The sequence below is a fragment of the Panthera pardus genome, unplaced genomic scaffold (assembly GCF_024362965.1).
Source record: "Panthera pardus isolate Hobbes unplaced genomic scaffold, ASM2436296v1 HiC_scaffold_25, whole genome shotgun sequence".
Lineage (NCBI taxonomy): Eukaryota > Metazoa > Chordata > Mammalia > Carnivora > Felidae > Panthera > Panthera pardus.
Genome location: NW_026526821.1, coordinates 507,980 through 531,241, shown reverse-complemented (window position 1 = coordinate 531,241; position 23,262 = coordinate 507,980). Strand labels below are relative to the sequence as shown.

The following is a 23,262-nucleotide window of genomic DNA, read 5'->3' as shown; positions in this document are numbered from 1 at the left end:
CCCGTAGGCTCCCTTTCCAGAAGCTTACAGAGCTCGGTCTCTCAGTGTCCCCGCTCCCCGGGCCGTGAAGGGCTGCGAAGGGCGTCTGGGCCCGACACGCCCCCGGAGCGGCCTCCGGCTGGCCGCGGGGTGGGGGTCCCGGAGGCCGCGTGGCCAGCGCCCCCTGTCGTCCACCCGCGCAGGCGCTGTTTGTCGTGTGCGGCCTCCTCACCTGCTGCTACTGCTGCTGCTGCCTCTGCTGCTGCTTCAACTGCTGCTGCGGGAGGTGCAAGCCCAGGGCGCCCGCGGGCGAGGACGCCGGCTTCTACGTGTCCCCCGAGGACCTGGAGGCACAGCTGCAGTCGGACGAGCGGGGTGAGTGGCCGCCGAGGGCCGCCGAGCGGGGCGGGGCGGGCCGGGCCGGGCCCTGAGCCGTGTCGACCTGTCTTGTCAAACAGGAGGGCACTGACACGGTGCCGGAGTGTTTGTGGTGGTCGCTGGGACTGTTGAGGTGTGAACGTGGACACTTGAGGTAAAAGCAGACGCAGAGGGCTGTCCCCACCCGCGATCTGAAGCGGCCGAAGTTCCACGGGACCCAGCAGGTGGGGAGGGACCGAGGGCTGGCGGTGACCTGAGGCGACGGAGGAAGGTTGCGTTGGGTGGAGGTGCGCAGGTAGCCTCTCCCCTCCGACCTGTGACCCTGGTGGAGCGGCCAGGCGACGGAGCTTTGTCACGAGGACGGTGTCGTTGGGGGTCACACGTGCGCTCGGGAGGCCCGGCGGCGAGGCTCCGCCCTCACACGATGAACACGCACGTGCTTGCTTTTCAGAGGCCGCAGACACGCCGATTGTCATCCAGCCAGCGTCCGCCACAGAGACCACCCAGCTCACGGCCGACTCCCACCCCAGCTACCACACCGACGGGTTCAACTAAGTTCCGGAGCCGCTGTGATAGAGGATAGCCCAGCACCCGGCCACTTCACCCTTAGAATCATGAACTGTAGCCGCAGAGATGGGGAGGGGGCTGCCCTGGCCACGGAGGAGGAGCAGCCGCCAGCCCGCCGGGGCCCTTCCCACCTCTGTGCCCGCCCGCCCGTCGCCCCCCAACACGTGAAGTGCGTCGCATGCAGTATTTAAAGCAGTGTAGCTACGGTCCTCTTCTGTTCTCTCCTTTTTTAATAGCATGTCTGGGGCCACGTTCCGTGTGTGTCTGTGTTGTGGGCGCGCCGCGGTGTGGCCGCGTGAACCAGACGCCGAAGCAGTCTCGGGGCTCACGAGTGGCCGCACCGGCCGTGGCTGCTGCGTAGGGTCTCCCAGCCGGACAGGCTGGGGCCGGAAGGGTGGCTCCTTCCCCTGTGTTGGTGGCGGCCAGAGGCGGGTTCTGGCCGGCGGCAGCTGTGAGGTCCAGTCCCTGTCCTGTGCTCGCCAGCCGTGTGGTCACAGCCAGAGCCCCTGGACGCGTTCGTTGCCTGGGAGGAGCTGGGCACGTCCTCCCTCCGCCCAGCGCTGGTGGCCTTTTCGTGCTGTGGGTTTGTGCGGGGCCGTTTGCCTTGGTGGCTTGGCCTCGTGGCTGGGTTTTCCTTTGGGTGAGTTTGTCGTGGAACGTGTCGCGGGCTCTGCTGACCCCCGGATCGCGTTTTCTGCCCGGATGCGGCCCGGGACCCCGTGGCACGCGGTCCCTGGCCAGGCTGTGGGACGTGGTTCTTCCGCATTCCCACTCTTGTGCCCCGGCCACATTCCAGCCACCTGCCCTCCCCTCGGGTCACCCTCCACATTCCTTCAGGCCCGTCCGGGCCTCCCGGTGGGCTTTCTGGACCTGGAAGAACCACAGGTGGTGGTGGCGAGCCAGTTTGTCGTCAGAGGGGCTGACCGTCCAGGCCCAGGTTGCTGGCGGAGCAGGGCCGAGCGGCTCTGGGAAGTACAGTGCTGAGCGCAGCCCTCTTCTCTGCGCTTCCCAGAGCTCCTACCCTCCTTCCTTCGCCCGATCCCTTCGGCCGCCGTGGATGGGTCAGGCGGCGCTAGAGACATCAGGTTCCCAGAGGAGGCAGCACCTGGACCGAAGGTGCACCTGGTGCCCTTGGCTGGTGAGGCAGCAGCCGGACTGTGGGATCCTCCTCTCACCGCTGTGTTGAGCAGCACCTTTTGTGGAGCTGGAAGTCAGTCTTGTCTGTGCCCCAGAACTTGTGGGTGACGCCCCTGCCGCGGGGACTGAGGAGACGTGGGTTATGATGTGCCCGTGCCGGCCCAGAGTTGAGAGTTGCCCCACACCCCCAGCAGCGCCAGAGGCGCCGTGGCTCCCTGCTGGGCCTGCACTGGCCGGTGGAGACCCGCGGGGCCCACGCGGGCTTGGCTGCTGCGGAATGCGTCCTGGATCTGCAGTGAAGGACGAGGACGCCGCCGGCTCAGCCGGCTCAGACGTCCCGGGTCGCGCTCCTGACGCCTGCCGCCTCCGCCCGCGGGGCCCTCGCTTGTCTGCCACCCAGGGCCTCGAGGAGAGCAGGTGCTTGTTGTTGGCCAGGAAGCGGCTGGAGGGATAGCAGTGTGAGGACAGAAAGCGGAGAGCAGCCGTGTGAGGGCGGAGCCAGTACCAGGCCCCTGGGCAGGTGTTTGATCCCATTTTGTTGTTTTTTGTCCATTAAAATGATCGTGAAGACGTCCAACGAGAGAGAAAGTATGCACTGTGATTTTAAATTAGAAATAATTCGCTAAAATCTGACCTCCATTGCCGGCTCTGGGACCAGGGAGGAGGTAAGACCACAGAGCTGTTCTCTGCCAGTCCCAACACGGCAGCGAGATGGAGCCTGAGAGGCAGACTGTGGTCGGCCTTTGTGACGTTCTGGAAATACCTTTGGGAGTTGTTTTTCCCCCAGAATGGCCAAGAACTAACTTCAAAGCCTGGACTTAAGGTAGAAAGCCTCCCCCTCTGCTGCTGGGACCTGCAGGGGACCACGCACCTCTGTGCTCAAAAAACCCCGGGGCCACTGCATGCGTCTGGGGAGCCCCTCGCCAAGTGTCCTCCAGCCACAGGACGGGACGCTGTCCTGGGGGCCGGGGGGGGCGGGTGGGTGTTGCAGGAGGGGCCGGGCAGGAAGTTTGTCCGACCAGTCCTTTGAAGAATGTGTGTAGTTGAAGTGAATCGTGGCAGTGGGGACGGTGACGATTGCCCAGGGGCCTGGGATTCTCCCTGCCTGGCCCTGACTTGGCGGTTCTGAATGAGAGCCCCCGGGCTGTGCTCACTGTCAGCCCTGGGCGTGTTCCCTTTTTCTGGAGTGTTCTGTGTGTTTCCCTGCTGTGCACTTGCTGAGTCTGGAGGGGCACCCTGTTCACTGGCCACATGGGGGCGACGGTCTGCCTGCTGCGCAGCTGTGAGAGCTCCTGGCTCTAGGACACCCCACCCCACCCCCGCTTCCCTTCCCGTGGAGGGGGCCCCCCCCCCCCGTCCCCCTCTCCCCTCCCCCTCCCTCTTCCCTCCCTACAACCCCCGTGCTGTCCCCTTCCCCCCCACCGCCCCCTTCCCCCCTCCACTTACCTCCCCTGCTTCCCTCCCCCACACACCCACCCCCCTCGAGCCAAGGCCATGTGTGGCCAGAGCGCGCCGGGCCAGTGCGGGCTGGAGCCCGTCCTGTTCCACAAAGCGCAGGGCTTGCCCAGATGCCCTCAGGGGCCTGGCAGCAGCGACCGCTTCAGGATGGCAGGAAACACGCAGGAGACTCGCGGGGCGTCTGATGGTGGCTGCTGGTGTTTGTGTTCTGTTCCTGCCCCGTGATGTGGTCTTCTTTCCTTTCTCTTGTCTTCCTTTGGCTTTGTTCTGTTTTCAAACTGCTTTAGATAGGACCGCTCGGCGTGTGAGCTTTCCTAGTTCCCTGGTCAGTCGGCGTGGTTTGGCACCCATGGGGACCCACTGGAGAAGCCAGAGTGTGCTGGGGTTAGAGCAGGTGGCGTTTCCACACCCTTGACCACCAGGCGTGGCCACGAGGCTCCTGCTCCAGGAAAGGCCTGTTCCCACGAGTTCTGACGGCAGGGGGGCCCGTCGGGTGAGCTCCTGCTGGAGGAGTGCCCGCTGGCCATCTGGGAGACGCTGGGGTGACACCCCCGGCAGGTGGGGTGGGCGCCTGCACGCGGGCTCCCACCGGGGGGGTGGGGCCCTGCCCGGCCTCCCCCGGCTCTCGGCAGATCCCACCAGAGGGACGGACGTGAGGGTGTGGGTGTGGGAGGAGCGACCTCATTCCTTTCTCAACACGCTGATCTGTGAGCCCGTGTGACACAGGACCGCCCTGTTTGTTTTTGTTACTTTGGTTGTGAACCCTCCTGTGGAATTGGCGAAAGCTACGTTTTTACTGTCCTTACGAGCACGGCTGGCGTCGTCTGTGCTGTAGGTGTGGGCAGTGGGTGTGTGTGTGTGTGTGTGTGTACATATGTGAATATGTATATATCCCGCGGCAGGCGTGACTGCTGCTGTCCAGCGGCAACAAGTACAATAAAAGCTGGCCCCAAAACGGCCTTGGGTTTCCTGGTGAGTTGGGTCAAGAGCAGGGTCTTGGAGGCAGGTAGGCTCCTTCGCCGGGTGCGCAGAAGTGAACACCGACCCGCTTGTGTCCCTAGGGTTTGTGTGAACGGCCAGGTAGGGTGCCAGGGCTACCGTGGTGGACCGTCCCCCAGTGCCACCCCCATCTCTGGGGGCCCACCCTTCGTGCTCACCTGACACTCCAGTGAGTGACCCTTTGGGACCTCCAGGTGGCTGGAAATCTTCCCTCCCTCGAAACATTAAAACCAGTTTTCTAAGCGTAGGATACAGCCCGTGACAAATGCATTCTAGAGGGGATGCTGTCTCCTGCCCACAGGTCTGCTTTGGGAGGGGTCCACTGGGAAGGAGCAGGGGCCACACGGGGCCACCCTCCAGGAAGGGGCTGGGCTCAGGGTCCACAGGCAGTACCTTTCGCGGATTTTGTTTCCCTAGGAAATGGGACAATGTTTCAGGCTAAGAGAGGGAAGGCAGTTCACTCTGGAATAGACACGTGTGTATATACATTGTTTTTAAATACTAAATACAAATGCATGGAAACAGCCGTCCATGCGCCGGTTTGTCCTGTTGCTGGAACCCACAGAGGTGGGCAGGTGCCCCTGACCCCGGCTCCCACGTGCACCCTTGAGGGCCAGGCTGGAGGGTTAGGATGGGTCCCGTGATGATCTCCATTTCGTATGTCTGAATGTTGACCTTAAAATAAAGATAACTGTTGTAAAATAAATGTTTTCACCGCAAAGCAGGCGTGTGTTTTATTTAAGGACCCCTGCGGCATCCTCTTTTGGGGGGGTCTTGCACCGGGGGGCAGGGACCTCACTCCCACCTGCCTGGCCCACGTGTGGACAGAAGCCCCTCCTTGGTTCTGTTTTTCACCTCCATTTTCTAAATACCACAAATAGGGTGAAGAGAGGGTCCCGTAAGCCCAGGGCGGCTTGGACTGTGGCTTCTGCGGCCCTCCTGGGACATGTCCCAGCAAGCCGCTGGCCGAGAGCCCGTGCTTCCACTGTCCCCTCACTCCCACCTGGCTGACTTGGTAACTCCTACCGCCTCAGCCTGGAACCGCCCCCTGTCCCCCACGCAGACGGCAGATCACAGAACGGCCTGGCAGGACAGGGTGGGCTGCAGGAGTCCGGAACAGCACGCCGGGCCTGGGCCCGAACCCTCAGCGGGTAGCACAAGGTAGGCAAAGGGTGACTCTGGGGGCACCTGGGGCAGGCTGGCCACCCCCCGCTGTCCCCTGGGCCAGTGCTGTGTCCCCCCACCCCCGGTTCCGGCCAGGTCACCCCAGTGCCCGTCCACCCAGGGCATCAACGTGGAGTGCACTCGGGTCCTCGTGCCTGGACGCTGCTGTGCCTCCCTCCTGGGTCGTGTCTGAGCCAGTGGTGACCCGGCACTGCATCCTGGTGTCTCCTCAGCAAGGCCACCCTCCACCCCAACCCCCATCTGGTCCTCCAGCCGTCACGGCTCCACGGGGTTCAGAGTTTCACCCCCCACACACACCACACCGCCTTGGTGGCAGACAGACAAGAACGGCGTGTGGCCCGGGCCCCGTCAGGCACCCCTGGACTGTGTGCAGGTCGCAGCATGGGGTTTCCGGCCCCACTCCAACTACTACTGTGCCTCTCTTTCCTCATCTCGGAGATTGAGGTCTCTGCCTCAGGGCACGTGTGTCCCTGGGGGGTTCGTGTCCGGCCCACACAGTGGGGCGGGTGGCCCAGGGGCCTTGGCTTTAGGTGGGAGAGGCCACCCTGAGCCAGGAGGCCCGTGGGTGTGACCACCCAGTCCCGGCCACAAGTGTCCCCTTCCATACCCTTCCAGTGACTGTCCCTCACACCTGGGACCCCCCCCCACCTTGGGTCAGGGTACTGGGTCGTCTGTTCCCTTGGTCTTAGAGCAAGGCAGAAATACTAGGAAAAAAATTAAGCAGCATAGAAATGCTAAAAGTAATTTAACAAACACCTTGAAACAAACCCTCCTTCTGGACATAAATTTGAAGCCGTTTGATTTAGATTTTCCATAAAAGGAAAGCTGACGGTGAAGCCCTGTACCTCGCTCCCCAGCCCCGCGTCCCCCTTCCAGCCGTGGCCACCAGAATTTCAGTCTACTTCTGCCTGTGGTTCTAACCCTGCCCACTGATGTCAGCAGCCATAAAGCCTATTTCATTCATGATTTTATCGACCTCTCAAATTTTGCCTCAACTGTAGCATGCTGTACTCAGCATGCGTCTTCCTTCAGTGCAGGTGTTTTGAAAACTCCATCGTGGCTCCACGTAGGTTTGGTTTGTTTGCTTCAGCTGCTGTATGGCCTGCATCCTAGAACTAACCACAAGTGGTCGACGGCCTTGCTAGCCGAGGACGTGGCTTTTCGGTTTTTCGCTGCTGACCAAAGCCGGGCTGCCGGGAGCAGGTGCACGCACGGCCAGCGGGCCGTGGCTGGGCACCCATCCGGAAGCCCGTGGACTGCGCCGGTCACCGTCACCACTGGAAGCGGGGAAGAAGCGGGAGGGGGCGACCGGGAAGTGGCGGGACGTGGCCCCCCGCGGCGCGGGGCAGGGGTCTGGGGACCCGGGGCGCCGAGGGCCAGGCGGGGGGGGGGGGGGGACTCACTCCCGCTCAGGAAGACCGCGGCAGCGACTCCGCGAGAGCAGCTCGAGCGGCCACGGGCCGCGGGCAGGACACGGGGGAACCGGGGCGTCCGGGTCTGGAGGGGTCCCCGGCGCGGCCCCACCCGGCGAGCGCACGGCCGCTCGCAGCCCCGGACGCCGGGCTCTCTCCTGCCGCAGAGGGACCCCCGCTCCTACCGTTTCTCCGCGGACTCCGCTCACCGGCCCCCCCACCCCAGCCCCTCTCCGTCCGGGTGCGCGGTGCCGCGCGGGCCGGCTCCCCACGCTCGCTCGGCGGCTCCGCTGGCGCCGGGGCCCGGGGGCGCAGCGGGGGCGCGGGAGGCTCGGAGGGGGCGGGGCCAGCGCTAGCCCCACCCCCGCCACGTGACGGCGGGCCAATCCTCGGCCCCCTGGAGGCCGGTCGGTGACCAGAGAGATGAGCCTGAGGACCCGCGCCGGGAGCCAGGCCCACACCCACCGGCGCGCCGACCCCGGACGTGTCGCCGCTGAGGCCGATACCGCTCCCAGCTCAGCCCCTCCTCTGGCCCCGTCCTGTGGCGGTCAGAGGTGGGTCCTCGTGAACCCCATGTGCGAATCACCCCATTCTTGCCCTTCTACCCGAGGCCAGCTAAAAACCCACCCGCTAACCCCCGCCGGGGCCCCTTCGCGCCTCTGAATCTGCCGCTCCCTCCCGTCCTGCTCAGAACCCACGGCTCCGGGCTGCGGAGCCCGAGCGAGCCCGGCCAGGAATCCGGGCAACTTGCGGTTCGGTGGGGGGCGGGGCGGGGCGGGGGGGGGGGGGGGCAGCTGAGGCCCTGTGCGGGGTGGAGTCTTGCCCCAGGCCCGTAGCAGCCCCCAGACTCCACTGCTGACAACCTGGCTGACTTGCCCGACTGAGCGTGCCCACCAGATGTGCCTAATGCCGGTCTGGGGCTCCCCAAGCTTCCCTTCCGGCCAGGCCCCGGGGGCATGGCTCCTCGCCTTGTGGCAGCCGCTGCTGGCAAAGGGGTGGCACCTCACGGGCTGACGAACCTGAGATGGACCCCGGAGACACCATTCTCAGGTTGGACAGTCCTGAAGGCAACCGCCCGGGGGCAGCTGGTGAAGGACACCCACCATGTCATGGGAGCGTCTGGACCAGCGTGGGATGGGCTCCCGGCTGTAGCCCCGTCTTCCCAGCTCTCCTCAACTTCTCCCCAGGCACCTGCCCCCCCACCCCCACCCCTCAGCTTCTGCTGGGCCCGGAGGAGCCCAGATGCCCGGAAAGGCAGCATGAGGGCCACCGGAGAGTGTCCTGGGGATGGGCTCATCCATCCCTGGAGGGCCTCACCCACGCCTTCTGCCCCAACTGGAACCCCCCGATGTGCCCAGAAGCTGTGTTGATTGTGGTTCCCAGAAAAGTCTTGGACCTTGGATTCTGGTCCTATCTCTGGGACTAAGAGGCCCAAGGCCCAGAGGAATTGTCCCCTCCTTTCTCTGGCAGCCTGAAGACCCTCCCCCAGCGCCATTTGCAAGGTGACCTACTTCTACTCCCTGCCCCCAACAGGACCCAGCAGGAGATGGGCTCAAGAACACCCCCCCCCCCCCAAGCCCATGGCCTAGCTTCCCCAAGTTGCCTTGGACGAAGGGACCACAGCCTGAGGGGGCAGGTCCTCTGGTTCAGGCTTCCCGTCTCCCGATTCTGCCCTAGGCCCCCACTGACCCTCAAGAAGCGGGAGGAACTCATCCTCCCCCAGGGGCTGGCTGAGTTGGGCAGGGGCAACTGGGCCCTTTCCTTCCAGCTGCGTTGTGCACACGCACACGTGCCTGTGGATTTGCTGTGTGCTGATGTGTGTGCGTGGTGTTGATACGTGGGTGTACGTGTGTGGGTCTGAGTTATTCTCTGGGAGCTGGTCAGCCCCTGGCTGGACTCTGGGGGGCCCTCCGAGGAATAACCTAGCCTCTGCCTGGACCCTCACTAACGGTTTGCCCTATTTCTGTTCTGGAAAGACCCGGTGTGACCGAATGGCACGTTCTCAGCCTCACCGCCCCAGGGTACCTCCTAAGCAGGGCCAGGCCAGGTTCCAGCACACAGCACAAGGAGGTTAGAATGGGTGAGCGGGGGCCCCAGAACATGGGGAGAGGGGTCTACTCACCAGCTTGGGCAGAAGCCCCTCCTGCTGACCTCTGGGGCCCCATGCCCGTGCTCTGTCCCTGGTGCCTGGCCACCCCTCGGACGGCCTCCTGCCTTTATCTGCCTGCCCTTGGCCTGGCCCCCACCCAGTGACTTCCTGTCCACGCCCCCACAAGCTTTTCCATGACATGGTCTTTGGTGGGGGGGGGGGGGGGAACCAAGGAGATCAGGAAGGCAGGAAAGCGGCAAGAGCCAGCCCTGGAAGAAAGAGGGGGAGGAAGGCTGGGGGTGCCTGGCAGCCCACCCCCAGCAGCCCAAGCGTCTGCGTCCCACACACCCACACCCAGGCCGGCCTGCCACAGACCCACCGTCTGGAGGGGAGCGAGAGAAGCCCACACACCCTCGAGCCCGGCGGCAACGAAGGCAGGGCCGGAGGTGGGTTTTCTGGCCCCACACAGCACGGCCGGCCGCTGAGGCCCCGCCATCTCTGCTGCAACTTGGGGCTCTTGTCAGGGGCTGGGATCCACTCGTCACGCCCTCCTACCGCCGCCCACATGCTGATTTCCGCCCCGCTCCCCGGTACTACGAACACATGGTGGGGGTGGGAGGCGGCTGCGGAGGCTGTCTCTTGAGACCCAGAGCCCCAGGTCCAGGCGGCCACCCAGGGGCCCGTCTAGCAGAGCCAGGAGCTGTGCCCTCCTAAATCCGGCACTGAGCCCGGATCGCCGGGAAAGCCCAGCGCGAGACCGGGGGTGCCTGTTGTGCTGTGGAGAAGGCCAGGCCCCTGGACTCTTCCTCTCCGTGGTGGCTCTCTGCACCTCGGTCCCAGGCAGGGCAGCGCTCAGGTGCCCCTCACCCATCAGTCACGGCTTCGTTTCCCTGAACTTTATTTTATAAAACGTACAGAGTGAGTTGCAGCGGTAACGTCTTTCTTTAAACTGAAATAAGTTACGACATCTCCGTAAGCAAGGCCACGCGAGGCGGGAAGAGGCTGGGTGGGGGCGAGGGCAGGAGGGCTCAGGCTCGCTCAGGCTCGCTCAGGCTCGCTCGCGGAGGCCACTCTTCCTCATCACTGCCGTCAGGAACAGCGTCGGTCCCGAAGTAGCGGTCACCGAAGTTCCCTGGGGAAGGAAGCAGGCCCTCGTGGCGGGGATTCCAGCCGCCAGCCCCGCCCCCCCCCAGCACCGCTGACCGGCCCTGCGCCGCCTCACCGATGCCAGGGATGATGCGGAAGAGGTCATTGACGCGCTTGTCCACAGCTGTGGTGAGGATCCTCACTTGCGGGAAAGCATACGCCACCGAGTGAACACCCATCTCCGCCATGAGCAGCGACAGCAAGAAGATCTTGTCCTCCGGCACGTCGTGGTCCTGCACGGTACGGGGCCGGTGAATTCCAAGCCAGCCCTGCGGCCGGCGGCCCCCTCCAACCCACTCACCAAGAGCACCCGCACGGCCATCATGGCTGCAGCGCCCGTGGACACGGTGCAGTCCATCAGGATGACATGGTCGTCACTAATGTCCTTGGGCAGCCGCAGGTAGTGGAGCTGCGAGGAGCCGGAGCCGGAGCCGGAGTCAGAGCCGGCACAAAGCCAGGGCTGCCCTCCGGACTCTCCCCGCCCCGGATTACCACCGCCTCCCCCCCCCCCCCCCCCCCCCCCCGCCCCGTGCCCTCCGGGCTCCCTGCGCCCCTTGGCCCCTGCCCTCCAGGCTCCTTCCGGCCCCGCACCTCGGGCTCCCCCAGTGAGCTGGTTGGTCTGGATGAGGATAGTGCCTATGCGCACGTCTTTGCACACGGCCCGCAGCGCGGGCTCCATCGTCTCACCGGCCCGCAGGATGGACACGCCAGTGATCTGGGGGCCCGGGGGTGGGGGGCGTTGAGCTGGCCGGACCTCCCGCCTCGCCTCCCCGGCTGCCCCAGTCTCGCCCCCCCCCCGGCTGCGGCCCCGCCGGTACCTGCTTCCCCGCATAGCACTTGCCCGCGTAGTCCTGCCCCTGCGGGGTCTGCACGACGCAGTCCTGCGCACAGAGGGGGTGGGGGCGCTCGTGAGCACGAGGGGCCGCCCACATCCCGCTCCCCCGCCCCACCCCCACCCCCGCCGGTCCCCACCCCGCCCCGCACCTGGAAGGGCAGGAAGGAGAGCGCATGCTCAATGAGCAGCCGCATCAACCGCTTGGAGTAGAAGATGAATTCGTCACGGCTGGTCTCCTTGTCCCTGTGGGCCGGTGGCGTTAAGCAAAGGGGTGGGCCGCCAGGGGCCACCTCGTCCTACAGAAGGGCTCTCACCTGATGATGGTGTGCATGCCTCGCACCTGCGGCGTGCTCTCGAGGACACTCAGCGTCTGAGGCAGAGGGTGGCACTGGTGCGCCGAGGCCAGTGCGGCCCTGGAAACACAAGCCAATTGGGGGACTCAAGAAGGGGTGTCTCCTCCTGGCGCCCCATCCTCCCGCTCCGACACTGTGTGTGGGGCAGATGTGAGGGGGACAGTGGGGCGTGCAGAGTGGGGGCCGCCGCCTCCCTGTGGCCGACCTGGAGGGAGGGCCCCACCCCCGAGATACGCCCGCCAGGCGAAGGCAGAGCAGCTGACCTTCAGGTGGGAAAGCGAGGGGCTACGGTGTCAGCCTCCCCTCCCAGCCCCAGTCCCCTCCGGGCCTTGCTCGGGAGAAAGCGAAAGGGGACCAGGCAGCGGGAGGGAGAAGGAGTCTCAGCCCCCAGGAAGGGCGACTGGTCCCCAACCCCAGAACATGTCTCTCTGGGCAACAACTGAGCTTCAGGGCCAAACTTCACCCTGACCCTTCCCTCCAGGTGATGCACCACCCTCTCAGAAGACAGGAGCAAATCTAGCTCAAGGCCACCCCTGCTGCACCAGGCCTGGAGCGGGGAGAGGAGGGGGGGAAGGGGGGAACAGAGGGGGCGGGGCAGAGGGCAGAGCTGGGGGAGGGCGGAGCAGAGGGCAGGGGGCGGGGCAGAGCGGGGGTGGGCGGAGCAGAGGGCAGGGGCGGGGCAGAGCGGGGGGAGGGCGGAGCAGAGCAGAGGGGGCGGGGGAGAGCGGAGCAGAGAGCGGAGCTGGGGGAGGGCGGAGCAGAGCAGAGGGGGCGGGGCAGAGCCGGGGGAGGGCGGAGCAGGGGCGGGGACAGCAGCCCCCCTCCCCCAGCAGCGCACAGCACAGCAGCAGCATAACCAGAGCGCACTCTGTCCTCACATATCCCAGCGCAGCTTCCTCTGCTCGCCAGGTGAAGAGTACGTTCGGGGAGGGAACAGGGCAGGAAACCCAAGGGTTTACAAAGAGGAAAAGAACAAAGAGAAAAAGAGCATTTAGCAAGGGAGCGCGGGCAGCCCCTGCAGCCTCCGGCTAGCTGGCCTGAGAGAGAGAGGCAGGTGGCGGGCGACTGGGGGACCCCTGGAGGCTTTGCTCTGCGAGGCACGGCCCCCGCCCAGAGGCCTGCCTGCCTGCCTGTCCCCGCCGACCGCCCACCAGCAACACTTCCTGGGGCTGACAGAGGCAAGCGGCCACCAGCCACCACTTCCGTGGCTGGCCAGAGAAGGGGAACTGGCCGGCAGCAGCATTTGGGTGTTTTCTCAAGTCTGAAACCCCAGGAACTGTATTCTCACAACAGAGGTTTCCAGAGGGCCTGACAGGACAATCCCTGCAGGTGCCCTGGTCTGGAGGAGAGCCAAGCAGTGATTCAAGCGAGGGCAGGACACTGGAGGGGCCAGTGACTGGCCCTGGAGGCATTCCCAACGCAGCAGCTGGGGCTCCCAGTTGTGAACCGGGGGCTCTCCTGGTGCTTCCCGATCCCACAGAAAGCCTGGGCTAAAGGCAGGTCATTCATTCATTCATTCATTCATGCTGAGCACTGTGTGGGGTAGGTGCTTCCTCTGCTCCCTTGGGGCCCTGGTGCATTCAGAGCTCCTGGCTCTCTCTCTCTCCAGGGCCAGATGGGCAGGGGGCCAGGGGGCTGAGGCCTCACCACCATCTGTGGGAATCCAGACCGGACCCTCAGATCAGGCAAAGGAGGTATAAACCCAGGCCCTCCCTCTAGCTTCTGAGGGGCAGGCCTGTAGCCACTGACCTGGGGGGCACCCAACAGGGCTGGCTCAGCACAGCTGTGCCCTCTGGCGTCAGACCCCATGCAACCAGCCCCATGCTAGGGAGAGGCCTCCAGAGAGGTCTGACCAGGGCAGAGTCAGGGCTCTGTGTGACCTTGGGCGAGTTCCTTAACATCTCTGTGCCTTAGTTTCCTCATCTGCCAACAAGGACAGGCAAAAGCAGTGTGGGGGCCACCACACTGTCCCTTCCGTGCCTGGGGCAGGGCTGCCCAAGGGTGGGCATGACAGGAGAGGACCCTCCCGCCTGCCCAGGTGACAACCCAAATTCTGAGCTGCCTGTGGATGTTGGAAATGCCTCCGTCTGTGCAGACAGGTGTAGGAAGTCTTACCTGACACTGAGCTCACGCTGCGGCAGCAACACAGGGAGACACAAGGGAATGGGGTGGCACGTCAGTGATGGTAGCGCTGCTCACCTCGCAGTCACCGGACAGCACAGCCCCTCGCCACCGTGCACCCTGGCCAGCTGGGCCACCCCCACCCAGGAACGGACCTGCCACAGCCCCACCAACGGATCATCCGAGGCAGCTGCCAACCATGGGAGGGAACCAGCTGTTACGGCTGTGACCTGGGCACCCTCTGGACTGGGCAGTAAGAGCCAGGACTCCTGGGGCTCTGTTCCTCATTCCTCAGACTTCCAGCACCCCATTACGGAGCCTGCCCAGAGTGGTGGGCAGTGCCCTTAGCCAGCCCGGCGCATGTAACTTCAGGTTGGGGCACCCCTCCTGGAGTGTTCGGCACACAGCACCCAGCACTGACACCCAACGGTCCCTGGAAGCTTTGGGAAGAACAGGAGTGCACCCTTCCACTCAAGGCCCAGCTCAGGCCAGAAACACCAGAAGGCACCTGTACACTCCATGCTTCCTCAGGGAACCCAGCTGCCTCTGGCCAGCACAAAGGGCCGGGGGCTGGTGGGCAGCAAGGCTGACCGAGCAGGCCTGGGACACTGGAGGGCCAGAACGTGGCACGGGACAGTAAATACACGGGGGCTGCAGAGCAGGTGGCTGTGGATGGTGGCTGCAGGGAGGCAGGGAGTGGGGCCGGGCGGGCTGCAGGTACCTGGGAACCTGGCCCAGCTGACTCACCTCCTCTAGCTGGCTGTGCATGTGCTGCACGATCAAGTCGATGGCCACTGTGTTCCCGCTCCCTGGGATGGGACAGGACAGGTCAGGAGGGTGACACGGGCAACCAAGGCCTCCTCTGCCCACATCCCCAGGGCAGGTGGGGTCTGCAGGCTCACCCCAGGGCACCACGATGTCTGCCACACGCATGGTGGGCTGGATGTACTGGTCGAAGGCAGGTTTGACGAACTTGTTGTACTGCTTGATGACGCCCTCAATGTCTCGGCCTCGCTCGCTGATGTCCCGGCGCAGCCGTCGCACAAGGCGGATGTCAGAGTCTGTGTCCACAAAGATCTTCATGTCCAGGAGCTGGATGGGGAGAGCCGGCTGCTGAGCGGGGCGTGCCACCGGCAGAGCCAGTGTGGGCGACATCGGGACCAGTTCCTGCAAAGATCTCTGGGCTGTGCGCCGACCTTGGGGCACGTTGAGGGTCTGGCTGGTACCTCTGGCTGGCAGTGTGCGTGGCTGTGGGGGCACGTACACGTTGCGCGGGGGCGCTGTCCACCAAGGGCTTCAGCCAAAGGCCACTGGATGGGTACTGGTTCCTGAGGCAGGTGGAGCCGGCACCACGACCGTGGGTCGTCCGCTATCTACATGCCCTCACACACACCAGGGGACTGGGGACTTGTTCCCTCCCCACCACATCCCCCACCATGGTTCTTGGGCTTGGTGAGTTCAGGTCTGGCCTAGAATGGGCGGATGTGGGGCTGGGCACTGCTGTACGGTGGGCAACGGAGTTCCCTGAGCCTCAACCCAAACTCGCTGGCCTCAGAACTACAAGGAACCAGGAGTACAGCACAGCTGGCTGTGAGCACAGGCCTCCCCCGATGGGCCTCAGCAGGGGCAGGAGAGGGAGCCCCGCACAGCATGGCCTGGCGGGACGGATGCGGCTGTGCACGCCTGCCAGGGGTCAGGGGTACACCACGCAGACGGCACAGACACAAGGGCCCGCCTCCATCCCAGGCAAGAGCACGCACGTGCACACACGCAGACCTGCACCCACCACCCCAAGGTCACTCTGACCTCAGTGCCTGCATGAGCCCCAAAGAACAGCAAAGGAAACACAGACATGAAGAGGGTGAGTAAGGATCAGAAGAGAAAGAAAACACAGTAGAGGCCCCGGCCCAGGGCTTGCACCCCCACCTGGAAGGGAGCCCCTCCTCAGGCTGCCTCCCCCACCAAGGGCATTTCCAGTCTCTCTGTGGGAGTGGCGGGTCTGCTTGACCCAACGTCCTGACTGGCTCCCCACAGAGTAGCCATTCCTCACCCAACACCCAGTGACTGCACCACAAGGACGGGACAGGTGGCCATGCACCTGTCAGAGCCAGTGGCTTGGCCTGCTTGGAGGAGGCAGGTTTGAGGTTAGAACCACGGGGGGGCAGAGAGCTGAGCCGGGGTGGGCGTCCCCGGCCGTCAGCCTCGAGCCCCACTCTCACCTCCAGCAGTGTCTTGTCAGCAAAGGCCATGATGCCCTCGAAGATGATGACGTTTGCACCATAGAGCGTTTTCTGCAAAGGAATCGTGCAGTGGTTCACCCTCTGTGCCCACCGTGCTCCCAGGAGGATAGGCACAGGCCGAGCCCGGCGGGCCTACCCAGTCTTTCTTCCGGCTGTGGGTGGTGAAGTCGTACACGGGAACCTTGACACTCTTGCCCTGCTTCAGCTTCTTGAGGGTGGACACAATGAGGTCAAAGTCAAAGGCGTCTGGATGGTCAAAGTTGAAGTTGTTGCGGGCAGCCTGCTCCTGCTGCTGCGTGGTGAGCACCTGTAGGGGGAGCAGGCAGGGGCTCTGTGCACCCCTCCCCGCCATGCCCGGGGCCGGGGCCGGGGCGGGGGCTCCAGGCCCCTCTGAGGACATGGCCTGCATGTGCGGGAGTGCTCCTCACCTTGTAGAAGGAGTCCATGGACAGCAAGACCACCCAGGGCACGTCCAGGGCCTCGATGATCATCCTGGCCACAGTTGTCTTCCCGGAGGCGCTGCCACCTCCCAGGCCTGCGGGAAGGGGCAGAGTGACCCTGAGCAAGGGCCGCCCAGCCATCCTCCCAGATGGGTTCCCTGACACAACTGAGGGGCACGAGGCTGCTGACATCAGTGGAGCTGCTGCTCAGGTGCTCGATGACAGGTCCTGCCTGACCTCCCCCTCCCGCCGCGGGCCTTGCTCACCGATGGCGAAGGCCTCCTTGGACTGCGTGCCATGCTCGTTGTACCAGGGCGGCCGCCCGGCTGTGTAGATGGTGCGCTTGCTGGTGCGCAGCAGGGGCGGCTCAGACTTGCACTGGCTGGTGGTGCGCTTCCGGGGCGAGCGCCTGGTGCCCACAGCCGGGAGGAGCCTGTCCAAGGACTCCGCATTGCTGCTGCAGAGAAGGAGTACACGCTCGCCTCTGCCGTCCTGTGTCGGGCCTGGAGTGGCCGCCGTGGGGCGCAGCCCCCCGTGCAGGCACACGGGCACGGCGCGGGGCGGGGGGGGGCAGACTCAATTGGGGCATACACAAAAAACCACCCGCAGCCCATCCACAGGGCTCTGGGCCTCGGACCGCCACTGCCCACACAAGTTCGGAGGGACAGCAAACACAGGGCAATGAGGACCGCCACCTTGGGCCTGGCTCCTCTTTCCTCGTAGGCTGGGCACCGGCTGGCTCCATAGGGCCCCTGTCCTTTCAGGAGATGAGAGGGGCACACCAATGGCAGTCAAGACCCCGTGAAGGACTATGTTTCCTCCCAGGACACTCTCTGGGCAGTCCTCTTGTTTTATATGATCTGATCCCTGCCACCCCGTAGGGTACACAGGGAGAGGGGCTCCGGAGAAGGAAGCCGCTGACGGGAAAGCTGGGCAGGGCGGCAGAGTGGATGGGTGCAGGAGGAAGGCCCTGCACTGGGAGGCCTACAGGGAAGCCCTTGCTTCTTGCCCTCCAGCACGCTGCAAACTCCGGGCAGAAGGCAGCGGCCCCCAGGGGCTACGAGCTGGAAAACTCAATCCAGGGAAGGCACGGACGGCATCTGTGTTCTGTCCTGCCCATGCTGTACCCCTAGTGCCGAAGGGACATGCTGATGTCTCTGTCATTTCAGAAGGGGTACGGTGTGACTGCTGGCCCAAGGCCTCAAATCCCAACAGTGGCAGCTCCAGGGACATTCAATTTGGCTGAGTGGCCCAGCTGGGAGGCAGTGTCTGCCTGATGCCTGCTCAGAGTCTGTGCTGAGAGGCTTGGACACAAAAGCCTGGTGTAAAGATGGCTGCAAGGCCAGGACAAGCCCAGGGAGAAGGCATTTCTGGCCACCACATAAGAGAGAGACTGGGCTGGCCAAAGCATCACCTTGCTGACCTGCTCCCGAGGCTTCAAGGCAGGTCATGGCCCAGCACAACTACTGACAATCTGGGCAGAGCCCCCGGCGGGTGGGAAGACAGGGCAGGGAACCATGTGACGTGCTGGGCAAGTCGGTCCCTGCGGAACGCTTTCTGCAGCACTGCCTGTCCACCCCTGGTCCAGGACCCTGGTGATGAGTGCTGCTCACAGTACTAGCAGGAGAGCCGGGGATGAACAGAGACAGGGAAGGCGTCGTGGAAGTATGGCTAGGTGAGAAAGTCCAGTGCCATGAGACACGAACTCATTTATATATTTACATAAAACCGCCCGCCTGCACACGCCTTCATTTAAGGGTGCGTGAACAAAATGGGGCGCACAGAGAGGGCTACGGTCTGTGAAGTCTGCTGCCACCCCTACAGCCAGCAGTGTCGGGCCGCGGGGTGCCTGGAACCGGGCCGCAGACCCATGCCCCGGCAAGGGTGCTGCCAGCTCACCCAGGCCCGTGACAGTGCCTTCCTGCCTCTGGAACAGCCTGCAAGAGCCGGGAAGGTGGGGTGCACACGTGTTGGGGGTGGGAGGAATTAGCTGAAGCCAAAGGCGTGACAGGTAGTGCTCGGGAGCCTACTGGTGTGTTGAGAGGACAACTTCAGCAGCAAGAAACCACCCACCACATGACAGGAGACACGTGGCCGCATCCTGGGGGACAGACAGCACAGGACTGCCGCTGCTCCTTGCCAGGACAGCACAAGGAGCCACCGCTGGAGGTGATTAGCCTGTCTGTGTGCTCAGTGTCACCTCTGTGGCTCTGGAGACAGCAATCTGGAGCGAGGACAGCCCTAGGCACTGTCACCCAACAGCAAGCACGTGGGGGATTCTGCCCAGCATGGAGCCACCCCAGCAGTGCCGTCCACACGCCCATTCAGTCAAACCAGAGAGGGACACGGTGAGGGGGTGGGGAAAGCATGCACCAAGCAGCAGTATCTCCAGGACCCGGGCAGAGGGCAGTGCTGTGTGATCTAACCCCGGACGTATTCGTCTAACCACACCGAGCACACGGCCCCCACGGCTCACCAATGTGTTGCCCTCCCAAGCAGGCGGCCCGCCGCTCGCTCTGGAGATGACAGATGGCCCATTCGGGAGAGTGGAGCCAGCCCTGCGGTGGCCCTGGGGGTGACGGTGGGCAGAGAACAAAGTCCAGCCCCGTGCCTTCTGCGAGCACACTCCAATGTGGAAAACCTGACTTGCAGTGGAGGAAGTCCTCCCCATCTCAAAGCACGCACTCTTGTGCGCTCGTGCTGAGCATGCCCACGCAGGACCGCCTCGGGGCAGCGTAGGCCTGGGGCTGGCATCGCTCCCGTCCCCTGCTTCTCACCCCAGCGCAGTGGCCTGGCCTCTCCAGCAGGAAACTCAGAGTCCCTATTTGTGAGTGTTCATTGTACTACTGAGGTAATGACGGCCACCACCACTGACAACTTCTGAGGCTCATGCTGCCAACAGCCTGGGACCATTCCAGGGAAGCGCACCCGTGCGCCAGGAAGAGCTGAAAGTAGGGCAGAGAGAGCTTTGCCAGAAACCCGCCCCGTCTAGGGCGCCGCCCCATCTAGGGCGTGTGATGGGCCGGGAAGGCATCAGGCTGGGTCTGCAGCCAACTCCAGCTGCACTGCCTTCTCCAAAGCCCCGTCTCTCTCTGGGAATCAGGGACAAAGCCGCGCTGTGACCTCAGAGCAAGCTGCACCCCATTTTCTCAGCGACGCGACCTTGGAAATGGGAACATCACACAAAAGATCTCATTTCTCAGTCAACAGATGGTCGGGGTGCTTCTGGCTGCAGTGACAAAAGCTAATCTCAAACCAAAGGATTATGAGCCACAACAGAGACTCGCCTGTAACAGGCAGCCCCAAGCAAAACCAGACCCTGCTGGCGGCCAGCCCTGCCTGGCCCCTCGCGAGCACCTACCCGGCCTGTTTCCCTACGTCGATCGGACACACGCTACATGGGGCTGCCAGCGGCCAAGACACTGCAAAGGCAGTTGCCTCACTACAGCCGCGGGGGGACAACAGGCCTGCCACTCACCTGCCTTCTGCTCCGAGGGCCCAGCATCCCGAGATCCTGATGCCAGGGTAAGCTGGGGGGCTGCTCATGGCTGGGACACAGGGGACAGTGGACAGCAGGGTGATCCCAGGTGTCTGCAGGAGCATCTCCACAGGGCCACTTAGACCCACAGTGGCCCCCTCGGACAGCTCAGGAGACGCCTGAACTGTCCCTCCATGTGTGGGCAGGAAGTGCTGCGGGTGAGGAGCTGGGGTTGGGTCCGAAGAGCCTCCCGTGTGGAAGGAACGGCACTCACTGCCGGCCTCAGAGGCTGAGGCCACGGGCATTAAGAGGATCACCCGGCTGGGGGCTGTGCACTTTCCCGATATTAATAGCACTGACCCTGCTGAAAAGAACAGTGTCCTGTGGCCCTGGCAGACCTCAGGCCTGCCCTGGCCTGTGCACCGGCTGGTGCGCTGCCGGCCCAGTGCTTGCTGAGGACCACAGTGCACCCCTCCTAGAACACCATGGAAAAAACTCCAGACCCCAGGCCTGCTCGGGACTGTAAAACCAATCCTCTCCTACACCCCTACAGAACAGGGAAATCTGAGGTCTCTCCTGGCCAAGTCTTGCTGAATGTCAATGCTGCACCGAGCGTCACACTCTTGGCCCCAAGGTGCCTTCTAGAGGCATAAACAAACCTGAAACTCTATCCACCTGCCCCACCCCCTCCAGGGGTAGGCTCCAGTTCATCCCCCAAGGCCACCCAGTGCTGCGTGTTCAGCCAGGGGAAACAGTCATTCTCTAGCCTGGCAGCAGGAGAAAGAATGGGTTCAGCCCCAGCCTCAGCAAGGGTGGGCCAGCCAAAAGATCTTTACTGCAGTGTGTGAACCGGTCTGCATCCCTAGGTCCTCAGCCTCCTTTCCAGCTTTCCTGCTGGCTTCTAACAACACGGAGGCTCAGGGAAGAGAAGATTCCAGATGGGGCTCACACACCTGAAGAGGGGCCGCTCCTGGCCGCCCAGGTAACAAGGGTGTGTCTGTCTCCCTGTCCAGAGGCACTTGGAGGCAGAACTGAACTGTCCAACTTTGCCCACAAGAACTTCCCCCTCCTGCTCCCTGGCCTGGACAAGCAGGCAGGGGCTGGCCCACACTTGGGAGGCTGGAGCTGTCCTGGACAGGGCTGCAGAGTCGGGGCATGCAGCACCAGGGCCTTCACTGGTGCCTGACACCCTGTCCAGGTTTAGGAAGTTTGCCGGATGAGTCAAATGAGGCTGGATGGAGGAGGGAGGAGCCAGGCCCCAGTGGACCCCAGACTGCTCAGAGACAGAGGTGTTAGGGGATTATTCTCAGGGCAGGTAGAACACTGGGGGCTGCAGCCTTAAAGGAGCCAAAAACAGGCTCCAGAGACTTGCACGGCCCCTACCCCATTACCCTGGAAACCTCCCTGCAGAAGTCCCTTGTTCCTGCTGCTCTGGGCGGGTCCAGCCAGCCTCCCTCCATTCCCATAGCTGCAAACCCACCTCCACCCGGCCCGCACCAGGAGACAGCCCCAGGGGTTCACTGTTATCACCACCATTCTCATTTACCCATCAGCATGTCCAGTGCTAAGGGAGTTGGAGTCTCTGTCCTCATGGAGCTAACCCTCTAGAGGGGCAAGCAGATAAAACACAAGGGCAAAGTGGACAAACCATACCAATGTGTCCGCAACGACGTGGAAGAAGCTGGAAGGGTGGTCGGGGAGAGCCTTAGCTCAGGGGCACTGGCACATACACCTAAAATGCCAACCAGACCCAGCTCCGGGGCCCTTGGGGGGTGTGCAGGGACTGTGGGGGCAGCACAGAGGAACAGCCCTCAGGACACCAGCCAGCATCAAGGGACAACCGTGAAGTCCAGAGGCAGTTCCAGGGTAGACCCCATGGGCCTCTGGAGAAAGCGCGCTGGAGTCTCCACTTACGGCTCCCAGGTCCTGGCTCTCTTCCTACGACCTACGCTTCCCTGGACATCATGGGGGGGGGGGGGGCACCCAAGCCCACTACATGATTCTGCACGCAGGATGGGGCCCTGACTGCAGCTGCCACCTATCTGTGTTCTCAGGGAGTGCTTTTCTCAAGGGCTTACCTAGCTTTATCCTCTCTGATCTTGGGCTACCTCAAAGATTCTTTGGAACAAGCAGGTGTCACAGACTCAAGTCCTGTGCCAGGCATATAGTCACTTTTTGCTGGGCAGGTGTGAGATGGGAAGGACACACAATGCTCCTCAGGGCCTGGGCAGCCTCCTGCGATCTGGCGGCTCCTGAAGGAGAGCTGTCATCGCCGGGCAGCCTCGCCTCATCCCTTACCCCTCCCCCCCCCCCCCCCCCCGCCCCTCTCCTCCCTCCAAGAAAGAGGTTGTCCTGGCACCCAGACCATTCTGGAGGAATCCAGGCACACAGCATTTCTGCCTTGGAGAGATCACCCAAGTCCCGAGATGAGATGCCCGGGCTGGAACCGTGGTTTCCTTGGACCCCCACAACCTGCGGCCCTCGCAGAGCCTTCCTGAAGCGACAGTTTAGACCCGGAAGTGCAGGGGGCTGCTCCGGATCGCGGCTCAGCCACCGCCCCCTGGTGGGCCTGGCCCCAGGAGCTCAGTAGGAGCCCATTTCCTCTTGGCCTCTTCCATCTCCCCAGTCAGGGTGACAAAATGGCCCTGCCCCCGCTCTACCCTTCCAACTTCAACTCTTGCAAAGCCTCCCCAGAGCCTGGCGGCACGGCACAACAGGTGGGGCAGGCGGAAGGCAGCAGCCACGATCCACCCCAGACTCACGAACCCTGGCCTCTTAGGTGGAGCAGAGCCTGAGTTCCGGCGGATTCCAGAACACACCGACCACCTCAGATGCTCCAGCCCAGGGGTCCTCGCCGTCCCCTCGGGACAGACAACAAAGTCCACGCCAGCTACGTGCAGAATCCGCTTTATCCGCAGAACCTCGGACTGGGCGCCCGGCAGGCCCTGCCCATGAACCCGGTGCCGCCGGCCATCGAGGAGCGGCGGGGCGGACACGGTCTCACCTCCGGGCTCAGCGCCGCCGGCCCCGCCAGGCCCGGAGGAACCTCCCACCGCGGCCGGGGCACCCCGCGTGTCCAGACCCAGCCCGTCGAGGTCGCCCTGCCCGCAGGCCGACGCCCCACCGCACCGCGGGCTCCGGCTCACACGGCGGACGCGAGAGGGCGTGCGCGGCCCCCAGCCCGTGCTCGGCGGGGCGCGCCTACCGGTCCTCGCACGAGGCCTCGCTCCTCTCCGCCGGCCGGTCGGGCCCGTCTCCCGCCGCAGCGGGCGGCGGAGGCAAGCGGGGCGCGTCAGCAGAGGCTGGGGGCGCCGCCATGGAACTCTGAGGCCTCTCCGCGGGCCGCGTCTCCGGGGCTGGACGCCGGGAGTCGTAGTTCGGGGCTTTGCGCCGCACGCTCGCTGGCGCGCCGTGCGGACTACAAGTCCCACAAGGCCGTGCGGCT

The 23,262-nt window shown here is 64.0% G+C and overlaps 2 protein-coding genes and 1 long non-coding RNA gene across 5 annotated transcripts in view; 2 read left to right on the top strand and 1 right to left on the bottom strand.

Moving 5' to 3' along the window:
- The window catches only part of DNAJC5 (DnaJ heat shock protein family (Hsp40) member C5), a 35,454-nt gene extending 34,280 nt beyond the window's left edge, over window positions 1-1,174 (top strand). For 2 of the 3 annotated variants that reach the window (XM_053889992.1, XM_019426240.2), the window contains exons 4-5: window positions 183-354; window positions 809-1,174. In XM_053889992.1, the coding sequence (XP_053745967.1) occupies window positions 183-354; window positions 809-912 (276 nt within the window). In that variant the 3' untranslated portion in view covers window positions 913-1,174. Of the gene's footprint in view, window positions 1-182; window positions 355-437; window positions 512-808 lie in introns of all 3 variants that reach the window. The other variant, XR_008417656.1, reaches the window with a different exon arrangement.
- Window positions 1,175-8,132: 6,958 nt separating this feature from the next.
- On the top strand, window positions 8,133-10,126 carry LOC128773429 (uncharacterized). The gene is made up of 2 exons (XR_008417657.1): window positions 8,133-9,195; window positions 9,563-10,126. It is a non-coding gene; the product is annotated as an uncharacterized LOC128773429 (long non-coding RNA).
- On the bottom strand, window positions 10,086-23,216 carry UCKL1 (uridine-cytidine kinase 1 like 1). The gene is given in 16 exon segments (XM_053889989.1): window positions 10,086-10,336; window positions 10,427-10,583; window positions 10,652-10,759; window positions 10,942-10,953; window positions 10,955-11,065; window positions 11,169-11,231; window positions 11,335-11,428; window positions 11,500-11,598; window positions 13,654-13,670; window positions 14,407-14,468; window positions 14,562-14,751; window positions 15,879-15,950; window positions 16,036-16,206; window positions 16,328-16,434; window positions 16,606-16,793; window positions 23,023-23,216. Coding segments are annotated over 16 exon segments (1,668 nt in total). The 5' UTR covers window positions 23,136-23,216; the 3' UTR covers window positions 10,086-10,232.
- Between the last annotated feature and the right edge of the window lie 46 nt (window positions 23,217-23,262).